Source organism: Capricornis sumatraensis, chromosome 2 (genome assembly GCF_032405125.1).
Source record: "Capricornis sumatraensis isolate serow.1 chromosome 2, serow.2, whole genome shotgun sequence".
NCBI lineage: Eukaryota > Metazoa > Chordata > Mammalia > Artiodactyla > Bovidae > Capricornis > Capricornis sumatraensis.
Window position 1 is genome coordinate 87,351,700 of NC_091070.1, and position 16,487 is coordinate 87,368,186.

Sequence of the window (16,487 nt, forward strand, 5' to 3'; positions counted from 1 at the left end):
TGGCGGCACTTCTCATGGCCCCCGGCTCCGGGAGGGGTCTGTCTCTCTGTACAGGCCGCATTGTGTACATGGGGTGCTGCAGGGGTTCTGTGGGATGTTCTGCCTCCTGCATCAGACTAGAGCATCCCTAAGCCACAGTGGTTTCCCCACTGGGTTGAAGCCATCACAGAGTATAGGTTGGGTCTCCCTCATCAGGCAGGGACACGGGGTGGTTTGAAGCCTTGCTCATCAGACCCAGAGCTTCCCAAGCACAGTCTTTATTCTCCTGAGTATCTAACTTGAGGATTGTATCTGGAGCCCAGGCTCAGCCTGTGCTGGTGTGTCCCAGCAAAACCACGGAGAACCTCCCCCGAAAGAGCCAATGCTTCATTAGATAAAGTGCCCCCAGCTAGTCCCAGCTCCTCCTCTCTTGTCTTTGCCCTCAAGCCAGGATCTGCACCCCCTGCCCCGAATCCTGGCTGCTCAGGCTGACACCTGTCAGATGTGCTTTCTCAGGTATGGGCGAGGGCCGGGTGCCATGAAGCCAGTGCGGGTTGTTACTCTTTGCTGGGTGCTACTGCTGGTGTCCAGGCTGGGGGCCACCAGGAAGGAATCCCCAGAAGAGGCCTCCTTCTACTATGGAAACTTCCCACTTGGTATGTCCATTCTCCAGTTGCTCTGTCCGTCTGTCCATCTGTCTGTCGGCTTGCCCACACTGGCTGACCTATCAAGGAGTTTCGGTGTTTCAGCTTCCTTACGGGTAGCATGGTGAAAATAACTCCATGTAGTTGTTCTGAAATAAAAGTTCCTAACAGATTTTTAAAAGTTTTTATTGGCGTGTAGTTGCTTTTCAGTCTGATGTGAGTTTCTGCTGTATGGCAAAATGAATTCGTTGTACGTATACATATACCCCTTCTTTTTTGGATTTCCTTCCTGTTCAGGTCACCACAGAGCACTGAGTAGAGCCCCTTGCGCTATACTGAAGTTTCTCATTAGTTATCTGTTTTTTATATAGTGTTTACAGGGCCTGCCTAACATATGTTTTTAAAGCTACTATATAGATAGTAAATGCCAATCAGAGCTAAAATAGTGCAGAAAATGCTTTAAATGCATTATGTCTCTCCCCTCCCCCTGGCGCACAAGCTCCCACCCCTACCCCTAGGGAGATAGGGCAGGCTGCCAGGGAGGGGCTTGTCCTGTGGTCCTGGAAGCACAGCCCAGGATCCCAGTCCCGGATGGGGAGTGGGAGAGGGCTCAGGGCCCAGCTTGGGGTCTCCCCCTACAGGCTTCTCCTGGGGTGTGGGCAGTTCCGCCTTCCAGACTGAGGGCGCCTGGGACCAGCATGGGAAAGGGCCCAGCATCTGGGACACCTTCACGCACAGCGGGAAGGGGAACGTGCTTGGGGACGAGACAGCAGATGTGGCCTGCAACAGCTACTACAAGGTCCAAGTGAGTGATGGGTGTGTGTGCGCGGGTGTGACTGAGCATCACCTAGCAAGAGCTGGGAGGTGACGTGCTGGGGGAGCCCACGTGACGATGTCAACCAGGTGCTCCACTGAACGCCCTCAACCCTGATGCAGCTGGGCAGGGAGGGGCTGGTGGTGACTGGGGCCTGGGGAGGGGGTGCCAGGATATGGGGAAGGTATGTGGGATGTAGAAGGAAAATAAAGCAGCTCCACCTGAGCCAGGGCCTTAGTCCAAGGGATGGGCAGCTAAAGGGCCGAGGCCTTGGCCCTGGGGCCTACAGGCCATCGTGGCCCCTGTATGGGAGTCAGCCCCATGGAGACAGTGGGACCAGCTCATCCTCTCTCTCTGCCCAGCACCCACCTTCCTCTTTGGATTGGGGGTCCAGAACCCTTGTGGATTTCTCAGAGCACCCCCACATCCTGCCTTTTACTCTACTCCTGGCATAGCCCCGGGAGGAGGCAGGGGGAGGTGGCATCACCCCTGCTGTGTAGATGCAGAGCGTGGCCAGGAGGCACCCTGGCAGGGCCCGGCTGACCCAGCCCGCACCCACCCCGTCTGCACAGGAGGACGTCGCTCTGCTGAGGGAGCTGCATGTCAGCCACTACCGCTTCTCCCTCTCCTGGCCCCGGCTCCTGCCCACGGGCATCCGAGGTGAGCTAAGGCCACCCTCTCCCTGCCCCAGAGCGGCCTCTTTTGGTCATGTTGGCTTGGTGAGGACACCACATGTCCGGGTGGGGAGAACAGCCCACAAGCAAAGGTAGCTGGGCTCAGAAGTCCCCAACTTTTTTGTCACCAGGGACTGGTTTTGTGAAAGAAAAATTTTCCACAGATGGTTTTGGGGGATGGTTTTGGGATGAGGCAAGCACATTACATTTACTGTGCGCTTTCTATTTTTATTACATCAGCTCCATCTCAGATCATTAGGCATTAGATCCTCAAGGTTGGGGACCCCTGGCTTGACTCGCAGGAGTAGCTCTTCCACCATCTGAGACCCAAGTGCTGGTGGACTGAGTGTGCCTTCAGGCCTGCAGAAAGCTCCAGGGTCCCGGCACAGTGCACTGCAGAAAGCCAGCATCCTTTCTCATCACACCCCTTTATTTCCCCCTCAGCTGATGGGGTGAACAGAAAGGGAATCCAATTCTACAGTGACTTCATCGATGCCCTTCTGAAGAGCAACATAACCCCCATCGTGACCTTGCACCACTGGGATCTCCCACAGGTGAGGCTGTGCAGGTTCAGACGCCCAAGGGGAAGCTCAGCTCAGCAGGAGGGAGCCTGCTCTGGGCACTTGGGATGGCCAAGGTGGGGGCAAAGCCTGGAGTCTGGGCTCTGGCTCAGGATAGGAAGATGGCAGGAAGTGAAGAAGAAATCTCTCTACTTACCCACGGCAGGGAGGTCACACTGATTTACCTGATGTTTGTAATAAGTGGTAAGGGCAGATTCTGATGTTTCCCGAAATATTTAACCTAGAAGCAACAACTCAAACTCACAAAGAAAGAAGTCTCTTTTGAGTAAGAGTTCATGAATTAACATGTTTGTTTAGCCTTTCTTTCCCTAGTTTGTTAGAATTAGCACTGTTTGTGCTCGTATATGAGCACCCTTGGGACTTTACTGGAGGTCCAGTGGTTAAGACTCGGTGCTCCCAATGCTGGAGGCACAGGTATGGTCCCTGGTCGGGGAATTAAGATCCCACATGCCAAAAATATATATATAAATTAATAAAAAAATTCTACAAAAGATGAGCACCCCACCCTCCCAAGTGATCTCTGTAAGAACCTCACTGTTGGACATCACTATTCAAGAAGTTTTCTCGTTTGTTCAACAAGGCTCCTCAGAGCCCAGCTGGCACAGGAGCCGTTTCTGTACCTCCCTGAGGCACACGGCGGTGGGAGGTCAGAGGGCAAGACATTGGCTTCAGGGAGGTGTGAGGGAGAAGATGGAGTTCCACGGACGCTTTGGAGGGTTGGGCGTGAGGTGGGAGGAAGGCCTCTGGGCTGGGGCTGGGGTTGTAGGGCAGGCTTTGGGGAGGTGAACTGGAAACCACCTTCCAACTTCTTCCCTGGTTAACCACTGTCTCTGCCCCTTTAGCATCCCCTCAAACCCTCCAAGACGAGTTCAGTAGGCAATCTTGACGGAGGGATGAATCTTGGGGAAATCTTGCATGATGAGCAGATGCCCTTGGGTGGGAGAGAGCCCTCCCCTGAAGGAAGCAGAACTGCTCTCGTGACAGAGGCTTCTGGGAGGTTTCTGAGACCTGCATGGCCCTCAAAATTCTAACCAGAGTTCCCGCTCCCAGCATTGTGTCTTATTTCTTCTTATAATCAAGATTCTTTTCTCATCATCAGATCTCTTTCCTCTGGCAGTTTTTCTTAAATACTCATTCTATACAGTTCTTTTTAAGCGTGAGAATCTCAAACTGTCTCTGCTTCCTTCCTCTTGTTTGTATAAGGTATAATATGTCTCCATATTTCTCTACAGTTAAACACTCCAACTATCTTCCCGTCTTTTCTCTCTCTCTTTATTGGGGTGTAGGCGCTTTACAAAGTTGTGATATTGTGTACGTTTCTGCTGTAAATGAAGTAAATCAGGTATATATATACACATATGTTCCCTCTCTCTGGGACATCCCTCCCGCCTGACCCATTCCACCCCCTTAAATCCTCAAGTTTTAATGCCTGAGACCCTGCATCTTTGCTCCCCTTTCCTCTAAACATCCTCTGTAGCTCCTATCAGCCAAGTTTCTTCCACAAACTTGGCCCATTGACCCCAAAAGTCTTTTCTGGAGAGGGACCCCTGGGGGACCTGCTTCTCTCTCCGCCCCTCTGTTTGCAGCTGCTCCAGGCCAAGTATGGTGGGTGGCAGAACGTGAGCATGGCCAACTACTTCAGTGATTATGCCAACCTGTGCTTTGAGGCTTTTGGGGACCGTGTGAAACACTGGGTTACTTTCAGTGATCCTCGGGTAAGCAGACCCTTGCTCCAGGTGGGAAAACCCACTTTCCAGCCAAGAGTGCACCCTGTCACTTCTAACACGTCCTGTGGTTCTCACTTGCCATCCCTGCAGACAATGGCAGAAGAGGGCTACGAGACGGGCCACCACGCACCTGGCCTGAAGCTCCAGGGCACGGGCCTGTACAAGGCGGCACATCATGTCATTAAGGTGAGGTGGGTCCTTCTGGGAGTGAAGCCCAGGGTCAAAGTGGAGCGGTGAGCGCCAGTGACAGCTAAGCCTGCCCCAGGGGCCCGAGTCTGAGCCCAGTCCTCTGCCACCTCGCCCCTTCGCACCTGTGCACCATTCCCTTCCCTTCCATCTATGAGCATCCATGAGGGAGGGTCCCATCCAGTGCTCTGCTGGACACTGTGGCCCAGATGCCAGGACGGCTCCCTAGAGCTGGCAATCTGGTCAAGGGGCTGGAGCACATGAGTGTGAAAACTTGTCACCTATAGGTCTAGACTGCCTTGTGGGGCATGGTGACAGGAGGAAAGGGGGATGACAGTGAGCTAGGGGAGAAAATCTTCCGTGCATGAGCAGAAGTAAGAGGAGGTTGGAGAAGGACGGCAGTAGGAAGGGGTTAGGAGTGCTTGTCTGATAGTGCGGATTTCAAAAGATTTGGAGTTTTTGGAGGAGAAAGGAGAAATCATTTGGAAGCAACAACAAAGAGCAAGGCAGACACTCTCCTAAGGTATGTGGGGTGTGAGGGGAGAACAATGGCGTCTGCTGGCAAGGGCTGCAGGGACTGCAGTGGTCTGCATGGGCAGCCAGGCTCAGTTAGGGCGGAAGCTGAGCAGGACACGGGGGAGATGCTGATGGTGAAACCGCCAGAAAGGCCTGAGAAGCGGGGAAGGGAATGGGCCCCATTCCAGGACATATATGAGGGTCCAGGTGATGGATGCAAGGCATGAGGGGGTGGCCCCCGATGGTCTCTCAACAGAAGGTGGACACTCTGATCAAGTGGGCAGGCAGGGGACCACTGGGGACATACCGGACCCTCAAATTCATGTCAGCAAGAGAACTTTCTCATTCTTTCCCTATTTAGCTTAGGATTTCTTTAACTGTGAATATTTAAAGGGCAGAGCTCTGAAGACATCAGCGGGTCCCTGGGGGGGAATGTGGAAAGAAGGCAGCTTGGCACATTTTGCATTCTATTTCTCAAGACTGTTTCAGATGCTTGGTGTTTTCCTAATTTCCTGAGTACGTATGCTGAAAGCAATGCCTAGTGACAGCGCAGGACAACCAGGAACAAAACAGACACGTTAGCAAAACTCTTAGAAACAATGACTAGCACGAAGTGGTGGCTTATGTGTTCATGCCAGATTTAGACCAAGTTTCCTCCGTAGTACAGAGGAAAGGCAAGGCAGAGGAAGGGAGACTATGGATCGGGCTAATCACTGCTGGGCTCATGAAAAGGATAAAACTTAAAATGATCTCCAGAGTTAGAAAGGAGAGAAGGCCCACCTTGGGTTGAAAGGGAGGAGAGAAATGGATAAGGTGGGCACCTCCGATGGACTCCTTTCTCTTTCAGGCCCACGCCCAGGTCTGGCATGCCTACAACGACACGTGGCGCAGCCAGCAGCAAGGTGAGTCCTGCCACCAAGAGCCCCGAGAACAGAGTGACGCGGGGAGCGGCGTCATTCTGCCTGCCACCCCCTTCTCTTTCTTTTAAGGTCTGGTGGGGATTTCATTAAACTGCGACTGGGGGGAACCTGTGGACCTCAGTAACCCCAAGGACACAGAAGCTGCCGAGAGATACCTACAGTTCTGCCTGGGCTGGTTTGCCAACCCCATTTATGCCGGAGACTACCCCCAAGTCATGAAGGACCATATCGGTGAGCCATGTCACCTTTTCAGACTCCAGATAGCACAGCAACAGTATGGAGCTCGAGTGAAAGGATGGAAAGTCAGGGGGAGAGAGGAACACACGGGGCTGGTTTGGGTGAAGCACTCAAGGGATAACCCAGCCACCAAAAGATTGAGAACTGGTTATTTGAACTGGAAGGGTGAGGGACATCCAAACAAGTTTCTGACCTGGAAAATGAGAATATCAGAATCCAGGGGAAAAGCAGCTAGCAATTCTCGAAGCGGCTCTCTTCTGCGCTCCGTTGTCCTGTCTCCTCTTCCCCACTCCACTCCGCCCAGATGCAGTGAAGTAGGGGTGAGGAGCCAAAGACACGGCCGTGGGTGGGCTCAGTCCCATTGCTGGTTCTTTTTGTCCCTTGAGGAGTACTTTCCAAGTTCTGGTGTCCACAGTGTCAGAGGAGAGAATAAAGACAATTCTATAATTCCCATGTTTTTAACTGCCACTTCATAGAAAACTGCAAATAAAATGGATTGAAAAGTAGAGGGTTTATCATCTTACCTGAAATCCAGAAAAGGGTGATCCACAAGTAGTTAACTCAGCCCTCAGGGATGTCTTTGGGAACCCAGATTCATCTTTCCACTCTGGTACTTTTAGCTAACTCATTATCTACTTTCCAAGGCCGCAAGATGGCTCCAGGGGCTCCGGGCATCACATCTTTGTATAGCAACACTCTGAAGCAGAAAAAGAGGGAAGAGCACTATCATCTGTTTTTAAGAACAAGGAAAATCTTCCTAAGAAACAGCTTCTACTTCCAGCTGACTTCCCTTTGAGCCTCAGTTCAGTTCAGTTCAGTCACTCAGTCGTGTCTGACTCTTTGCAGCCCCATTGACTGCAGCACGCCAAGCCTTCCTGTCCATTACCACTCCCGGAGTCCATTCAGACTCATGTCCGTCGAGTCAGTGATGCCATCCTCTGTCGTCCCCTTTTCCTCCTGCTTTCAATCTTTCCCAGCATCAGGGTCTTTTCAAATGAGTCAGTTCTTTGCATCAGAACTGATGTCAAAGTATTGGAATTTCAGCTTCAACATCAGTCCTTCCAGTGAATATTCAGGACTGATTTCCTTTAGGATGGACTGGTTGGATCTCCTTGCAATCCAAGGGACTCTCAAGAGTCTTCTCCAAGACCACAGTTCAAAAGCATCAATTCTTCGGTACTCAGCTTTCTTAATAGTTCAACTCTCATATACATACATAACTATTGGAAAAACCATAGCTTCGATTAGATGGACCTTTGTTGGCAAAGTAATGTCTCTACTTTTTAATATGCTATCTAGGTTGGTCATAACTTTTCTTCCAAGGAGTAAGCATCTTTTAATTTCATGGCTTGCAGTCACCATCTGCAGTGATTTTGGAGCCAAAAAAAATAGTCTGCCACTGTTTCCACTGTTTCCCCATCTATTTCCCATGAAGTGATGAGACCAGATGCCATGATCTTCATTTTCTGAATGTTGAGCTTTAAGCCAACTTTTTCACTCTGCTCTTTCACTTTCATCAAGAGGCTCTTTAGTTCCTCTTCATTTTCTGCCATAAGGGTGGTGTCATCTGCATATCTGAGGTTATTGATATTTCTCCCAGCAATCTTGATTCCAGCTTGTGCCTCATCCAGCCTAGCATTTCTCATGATGCACTCTGCATATATGTTAAATAAGCAGGATGACAATATACAGCCTTGACGTACTCCTTTCCCAATTTGGAAACAGTTTGTCCAGTTCTAACTGCTGCTTCCTGACCTACATAAAGGTTTCTCAAGAGGCAGGTCAGGTGGTCTGGTATTCCCATCTCTTTCAGAATTTTCCACAGTTTATTGTGATCCACACAGTAAAAGGCTTTGGCATAGTCAATAAAGCAGTTTTATTTTTTTCTGCAACTCTCTTGCTTTTTTGATGACCCAGCCGATGTTGGCAATTTGATCTCTGGTTCCTCTGCCTTTTCTAAAACCAGCTTGAACATCTGGAAGTTCACGGTTCACATATTCCTGAAGCCTGGCTTGGAGAATTTTGAGCATTATTTTACTAGCATGTGAGATGAGTGCAATTGTGCGGTAGTTTGAGCATTCTTTGGCATTGCCTTTCTTTGGGATTGGAATGAAAACTGACCTTTTCCAGTCCTGTGGCCACTGCTGAGTTTTCCAAATTTGCTGGCATATTGAGTGCAGCACTTTCACAGCATCTTTTGGGATTTGAAATAGCTCAACTGGAATTCCATCACCTCCACTAGCGTTGTTCATAGTGATGCTTCCTAAGGCCCACTTGACTTCACATTCCAGGATGTCTGGGTCTAGGTGAGTGATCACACAGTGATTATCTGGGTCATGAAGATCTGTTTTGTACAGTTCTTTGCCCCCTTTGTGCCTCAGGGGACAGAACTGTCATTAGCCCCAAGGCACCCTCAACCACGAGGACTAGAGCCTCAGAGGCTGTGGGTGGGGGGATGGGGGATTAAGACTTACAGAAAGGATGTAGCCCTCGGAAAGAGGGTGAGGAGAACACGGAAGCAGACCAGCATGGGACTACTGGGTAGGCAACCAGCAGCGTCCAGCCAATCTAAAACATGTAACTGTGATTTGGTTTCAGCCTCCCTAAAAAAAGGCAACGATGACAGTGAAATAGATTAAAATCTCACGCATCAACATTATTTTAATGTTTGACTAAGAATGTTTGCATCAACGTATCAAAAATTTCCCCTTCTAAAGGGGAAATTTATCAGACCATTTATCAGACTTCTCTAGAAGAGGTGGCAGCAAGTTCTAATTCCAACTTGGTCACTAACCAGTGAGTGATTCTGGGCAAGGTGCTTCACCTCTTCCTGTCTCAGTCTTTATCATCTGAAAATGAAGGGGTTAGTGTCCATAAATTGTTACTGTGGCCACATTGAGAATGCAAGTTTTGCTTCCATTGTTGTTATTCGATTGAAGTGGTGAGTGAGAGTGGTAACATTTTTTGCTAGGCTGCTGAGTAAAAATTGGATATAACAAGACTTTTCAATATTAGAAAAGATTAAGGAATATATAGCAATGTACTTGCTATCTTTAACTTCAAGGGTCCTAAAATAAATTGTTTGAGGAAACTGGATCTCAAAGATTATAGGTGGGGAATTGTGAAGTGTGTATCTATTCCAATGGAGATCAGAGGCCCCACTAAAAGAACTGTGGGCTGACCGACATGACAGCTGTGGATTGAGCAAGTCTTTCTGAAAGGGCTGTATTATCTTGGAAATTATGACTGGAAGAACTAAGGTGATTGCCAGTGGAAAGAACCAGAACATGTGGAATTCTTTTAAAATGTATTGACTCAAAATAATTGTGCCTATGTTACACATTAAAAAAAAAAACTTTACAGGTAAAAAAAGTGAAGGGATTAGGGAAAATAATCTCTAAAAATCTTTTGACAACAACCAGTTCTGCGACACATCTGTGCATATACACTCAAAATCTTGAGAAAATCACTCCTGAAGATGTGTAAGGAAAAAGCCCGCATATGGGGCAGTGCCCATGTGGAGCATTCCTACAGACACACCCCATCATTCACATGCTGCGTTTGCTCTCTCGGGACCCTCAGAAGCCACTGCAGGCGCCACAGGACTGTGCTAAAGAACCAAACTGGTTATTTATCCTAGAGAAGTTCTTGGGCTTAAGGTCAATAAACCTAGACCCCACCAACTCCAGCTCTGATCATTCAAGTAGGAACAGGGCTCAATTTTTCCTTCATACAATGTGGAAAGAAGGATCTTCTAAGTGGTTTTCTCTTTTTCTTCCTCCAGCATTATTGACTGTAGTTGACAAAACAGTTAATATTTTCTTTAGTAGTGAAAGCACTCTGCCTGAAATCTCACTCGCAAATTACCTCCAGGCATCTCTGAAGCATTCATTCACAATAAATACATGAAGAAAGGTAATTCTAGACCAGTACTGTGCAACAGGACCTTCGGTGATCATGGAAATGTTCTGCATGTCCTATACCTGTGCTGTTCCATATGAGAGCCTGTAGCCAGGTTTGTCTATTTAAATTCCAATCAAACAAAATGAAAAGTTCCATCCTTCAGTGTGACTGAGTTGAAGATGCAGTCAACATCAGCTGTATTTCAACAGCCACATGTGGTGAGTGGTTATTGTAGTAGACACGGCAGTGACAATTCCTATGGTTTTTCTCAAGTTCCTAAATATAACTGAAAATAATGTTTAATATTTAAATGCATTTAATAATACAATCTTTTCACTCATTTAATCTAAACCAGTAACCTATTTGGAAACATTTTTATGACTGCATTTTTAGTTACCAACTCATATAAAAATGTTACTTTCCTTTATACATTGATTTAAACTTTTTTTGAGTAGTTTATACAAGGACATGTTTCAAAGTATATCTTTTAAACATCTAGTTGTAGTTCCCAAAAAAAAGAACAAAACAGAATGATGTAAAAACATAGATGATGGTGAGGATGATGGCCATTTACTAAGCTTTCTATGAATAAAGACTTAACCTGAACACTCAATTTATATGTTTTGGAGGCAGCAAATTTCTGACCTTAATTTATGTCTTTCCTTTAAGCCTCAAACTATGGAACTTGTCTCTAAAACATTTTTTGAACATAATGGTGAACCTACACTTAGGATGGTGCAAACATCAATGTTAGTGTAGAAAATTTTAAAAAATTTGGGTTAAGCTTCCTTCCCTCCCCTACCTCACTGTTCCTATCCTCCCCAGAAGGAAGTACACTTTCAGAGATGGATTGTGCTGATAAGCAAAAAACACTGCTGCTTGGTATGTGCACATATGTATATACTCATAACGCTCTGCATCTTTGTTTCACTCGAGTGTCCATCTTGGCACTCATCTATGCTGGTATATGAAACACCACCTCATTCATTCTAATGGCTGATGAGTGTGGCACTGATGTAACACATCCCATCACTTACTACTAGTCAGTCTCTCCTGACAGACCTTCAGGTTGCTTCCAATCTTTTGCTAATGAAGATCCTTGTACATACATCCTTTTACATGAGTAGTGTAGGATAAGTAGATTTGGATTGGTCAGTGAAAGGACATACACTTTTACAATTTTGAGTGAGGACACTGCCCAACACAGAGGTGGTATCAGCTAACACCACCACAGTCCTGAACATGACCGTCTCTCCCCCACTTGCCAGAGTACCACTGGCCTCCAGTTCCCTTCCAAGAGGCAGACAAAATTACCAATTTTTGATGTAAGGAATAACCTAGTTCTACTTTTTTTCCAGATAGCTGCACAATTTCCCATACACCAATTACTGAGTAATCTGTGGAAATATTTCTTTTAAGCAATATGAACTGAAAAATTTTTGGCTAGCATTCCAATGAAGAAATTCCAGCTTGAAAGGCTAAGATGGTAATTTCCATGCTGATGCATTCCAAAGCCCATGATCTGGATATTGGCTTTCATGTCAACACATCAGTATCAACGTGGTACCTGACAACAGAATGACTGTGAGAAAATAAAACTTGGTTAAGTTCTACTTTTTTCTCTCATTAGGAAGAAAGAGTGCAGAGCAAGGCCTGGAAATGTCGAGGTTGCCAGTGTTCTCACTCCAGGAGAAGAGCTACATTAAAGGCACATCTGACTTCTTGGGCTTAGGCCATTTTACGACTCGGTACATCACGGAAAGGAACTATCCTTCTGGCCAGGGGCCCAGCTACCAGAATGATCGTGACTTAGTAGAACTGGTTGACCCAAACTGGCCTGATCTGGGATCTAAATGGCTATATTCTGTGCCATGGGGATTTCGGAGGCTTCTCAACTTTGCTCAGGTGACTATATTAAGCTGAAGGACATTTTTTACCTGAATTCAAGTTTTTACAGCATAAGCTCAGGTGCCTACATTTTAAAGTTAATTAAAAAACCCAGTTACACTTCAGAAGCTACTAGATACAGGCCTCAAAGAAAGACTAATGTGGACTTTCTTGGTGATCCAATGGTTAAGATTCTCAACTTCCATTGCAGTGGGCACAGGTTCAATCCTTGGTCAGAGAACTAAGATCCCACATGGTACACAGCATGGCCAAAAAAAAGATGAATGTTTACTAATAATCATATATAGAGACCATATACATGGTTGTTATACCTTATATAAATTCATGTAATATGCATATATATCATATATTAACAATATGATTATATGTGATAGACATTATACATTTATAAATAAATTTCAAAAATCTCATACTTATTTTTCTGCTCTTCTCACCTATAATGGAATATATGGACAAAAACAAGACCTGAAGTATATTTTCTCCAAAATGATGGCTTGTCAAGAAATGAATTCTTCTGCGACTTCCCTGGTGGTTCAGTGGCTAAAGCTCCATGCTTCCAGTCCAGGGATGCAGGGGGCACAGGTTCAATTCCTGGTCAGGGAACTAAGATCCCATTTGCTTCATGGTGCAGCCAAAAATAAATATACATGCATATATATATAATTTTTTCCTATATGAACTTGCCTTCTGCCTACATTCATCTCTAAATAAACATGCTAACTGGCAGCTGCTAAATGCCAACTAGAATGCCCAATTAGAACATGGCAGGCTTCAATATGTGTTGCCATGATTCCTTTCAGACTCAATACGGCAATCCACTCATATATGTGACAGAAAATGGAGCGTCTCAAAAATTACACTGTACCCAATTGTGTGATGAGTGGAGAATTCGATATCTTAAAGGATACACAAACGAAATGCTAAAAGGTAAGATACAAACTATCTTCACATATCTTTTTATTCACTTTGGGCAAAATTTGGTAACAATTGATTAAAACTGTTTCTAAATCTCATAAATGAAAATATTTAAGGTTATCGTCACAATACTGTTTTTCAAAGAAAATAAAACATACTCAAAATGGAATAAAATGTCTTTGCAGCTATCAAAGATGGTGCTAATGTAAAAGGGTATACTTCCTGGTCTCTGTTGGATAAGTTTGAATGGGAGAGAGGATACTCAGACAGATATGGATTCTACTATATTGATTTCAACAATAAAAATAGGCCGCGCTATCCAAAGGCTTCAGTTGAATATTACAAGAGGATTATCACTGCCAATGGGTTTCCCAATACGAGAGAGGTAGGAATAATTCTCGATGTTATTCTTTCTGGATTTTAGAACTAGGTAACTGGAGTACAGTTTAGCAAGCACCTCACAGGGGTATCTGGGAACAGAGCCCGGTGTTTTTCCCCCTCCTTGCTTATTTGCTTGGAATGGGGGTAAGGACAATGCAATCCTAGCACACAGAGCATTAAGAGCAGACTAGGGTTATTAAAATTTTTCCTTTCTTTTCCCACCAAATGGCACAGCAATACAAGTGCACTGTTTCCAAAATGAGATTAAAATAGTAAAAAATATTCTGTAAAACCTCCCATTTTCTAAAACCTACACATTTTTCTATCAGCTCTCTATTCTCTATGCTGTTGCACCCAATGGCAGGGAATGTAAGTTGTAATTTAGAGTGTCTTCTTTTGAAAAAATCTCACTTGTTCATCAACATTCTTTTAGGGTGAGCCTAGTTGGACTAAAAATAGAAGCAGTGACTGATGGTTATCAGGTATTCACTATTTTTGCATTAGTAGAAAAGACAGTAATGCATTATTAGAAAAAGATAGCTAGATTATAAGAAGAAAAACTGCTCTTTAGCTCCCTCACAATGATGCACAGGCGTTCAATAAATATTAACTGATTTAAACTATAAGCAGATTCTTGGAAAAATTTTTACCCCACACTCTTCCAAAAATGATTTCAAACAGTGCAAACATAGTCTAAGATAACTTTACTTACCAACTGGGTTTTTATTAGGTGGAAAGTTGGTACTTCAAAGCCTTGGAAATTTGCTCTATCAACAACCAGATGCTTGCTGCAGGTGAGTTTAATTCTTTGATAATTAAACCATGTAATTAACATATGTAGTGGTATTACCAAAACTCAAAATGTGGACACACCTTAAGTCAATCTTCCAAAACCACATGATGAGAAATGGACTTTTTTCCTTTACTTTGTAGCAATGTCAAATTTCTATCAGCATTTAAAATATTTTCTAAAATACTTTTTTCATGAAAAAGAAATATTTTATCTACTCTAGTTGGATTCTGAATGATAGTATAAATTTATAAATCTACTATTGTTATAGCGGGCTGTTGGAAGGAGACAGAAATTCAACCATTCTACCAAGTGGAATGAAGAAAAATCCACAAACACTTTAGACATTATATTCACTCACTCAGCAAGTAATTATTAAAGTCACTATTGGCTCAAGGATGTTTTAAGCCCTAGAGATATAGCAATAAACAAAACAAGGTCCTTGCTCTCACAGAAGGCATTTCTAATGCAATAGGATTTAAAAGGGTCAGAGATGTAGCATAAGCAGGATAGTAAACATGCATCAAGAAATGCCAACGCATGTCATCTGTTTCTCTGTAGTCTGTCTTTATGTATCAGGGGCTTCCTTTGTAGCTCAGTCTGCCTGCCTGCAATGAAGGAGACCTGGGTTTGATTCCTGGATCGGGAAGATCCCCTGGAGAAGGAAATGGCAACCCACTCCAGTACTATGGCCTGGGAATCCCATGGACAGAGGAGCCTGGCAGGCTACAATCCATGGGGTAACAAGAGTCAGAGATGACTTAGCAACTAAACCACCAAATATAAGGGCAATGAGAGAAATACACTTCCTGTTTTAACAAATTTTTTTTTTTACTGCTATGCACATTTAACAAATTCATCTTTAATGTGGTATCAGAGGTGGAAAATGCTAGCTCAAATCCTACCAACTCAGCTATTTTTACAGGCCAATATACCACTGTCCCCTCCCCCCTCATCTAAATAATCAAGCAACATTAAAGATGTATATTTCATTAAATTAAAATAATAAAGAAACATGATGCAGATTTTACTACTGAGCCCACGAGCTCCATAATAGGGTCTGTGCCTTATTTATCTCAGTAACCAAGGGTACCTGGCACAAAACCTAAAAGCAGGCATTTCATAAATGTCTACTACAATATTAATGCACATGAAATAATGTTTATCATTTAACTCTTAAAATTATTTAGCTATGGTAAGAATTACCATAAAAATTTTCAAAATAGGAATTCCTATACCTCTTAAGATATACAATCACACCTTTCAGTTCAGTTCAGTCGCTCAGTCATGTCGGACCCTTTGTGACCGCATGAATTGCAGCACGCCAGGCCTCCCTGTCCATCACCAACTCCCGGAGTTCACGCAAACTCACATCACACCTTTGAAAGGCTGCAAATATTTCTCAAGGAATTTTTTTTTCTCTTAAATCCCTCCAATGAGCCCACGGCCATACCACCCTGAACGTACCCAATATCACCTAAATCACCCCAATGAGAATTACAGAAGCTGAGGAATATGGCTGCTAATATTCCAAGTAAGCACAAGCATTAACATACATATAGACTTTATTATAGTACTGAAGAACCAAAAGTCAGCATTCTTTACCATATTTTCTAAAGTATCTCACGAAGCCCTTACACAGTTTTTTATAACATTTAATATACTACGTTCTCTTTTTTATAGCAAATGAGAATTAGCAAGTGTGATGATGCCATGTTCCAGGTTTTTCCGGACAGCTGAAGCTCTTCAGGATGAAGCTGCATTCACCTTCTAATCTGCCGTGTTGGTCTCTCCCCCCCGCTGCAGAGCCTTTGCTAAGTTACATGCAGATTGTGACGGAGATCGTGGTACCGACAGTCTGCACCCTCTGTATACTAATTGCTGCAGTTCTCCTGATGCTTCTCCTGCGGAGTCTGAGCTGAGACGCAGTCACCTGTTTTGCAGCTGCATCTTTCAGAGAGAACCATCAGGATCTTCCTCAGCTTCTTTCTCCTTTAAAGGCTCAGGCACATCTCTGTTTTCAGGTTTTGTGATAATTACCTTCCCATTACCTCTGTCCATTTTTTGGGGGGGGGAGGGCAGTTAGAGCTAGGATTTAAGAATTAGAAAATTAAGTGTAAATGAAATAAAAATCACCTGTAATCTCACCCTTCTCAAAGTCAATGTTAGTATTTTGCTGTATATCATGCACTGATTTTTATTTTGCAGAAAGGGATCATACTGCATAAACGGTTTTATGATTTATCTCATTTTAAAATCTGTCCTGGGGACTTCCCTGGTGGTCCAGTGGTTAACACTTCCACTTTCCACTG

The 16,487-nt window shown here is 44.7% G+C and overlaps 2 protein-coding genes across 5 annotated transcripts in view; one reads left to right on the forward strand and one right to left on the reverse strand.

Annotated features, from left to right (window-relative positions):
- The first annotated feature begins 517 nt into the window (after positions 1-517).
- Positions 518-16,097, forward strand: LCTL (lactase like). Of its 3 annotated transcripts, XM_068964807.1 has the most exons (13): positions 518-635; positions 1,265-1,428; positions 2,010-2,097; positions 2,556-2,665; positions 4,279-4,407; positions 4,510-4,605; positions 5,969-6,023; positions 6,111-6,272; positions 11,812-12,086; positions 12,890-13,016; positions 13,190-13,389; positions 14,116-14,179; positions 15,982-16,097. In XM_068964807.1, exons 1-13 carry the CDS (start codon positions 518-520, stop codon positions 16,095-16,097), a joined length of 1,704 nt encoding a protein of 567 aa, XP_068820908.1. The 3 variants fall into 3 exon arrangements, with proteins under 3 accessions (XP_068820908.1, XP_068820909.1, XP_068820910.1); XM_068964808.1 differs by lacking the exons at positions 518-635; positions 1,265-1,428; positions 2,010-2,097; ... (1 more) ...; positions 13,190-13,389; positions 14,116-14,179 and having other exon boundaries at positions 4,318-4,407; XM_068964809.1 differs by lacking the exons at positions 518-635; positions 1,265-1,428; positions 2,010-2,097; ... (2 more) ...; positions 13,190-13,389; positions 14,116-14,179 and having other exon boundaries at positions 4,318-4,407.
- Positions 15,822-16,487, reverse strand: part of ZWILCH (zwilch kinetochore protein) — a 43,240-nt gene continuing 42,574 nt past the window's right edge. For both annotated transcript variants that reach the window (XM_068964805.1, XM_068964806.1), the window contains exon 19: positions 15,822-16,263. The gene's annotated coding sequence lies outside the window, so the exon portion shown is untranslated. The remainder of the gene's footprint in view (positions 16,264-16,487) is intronic.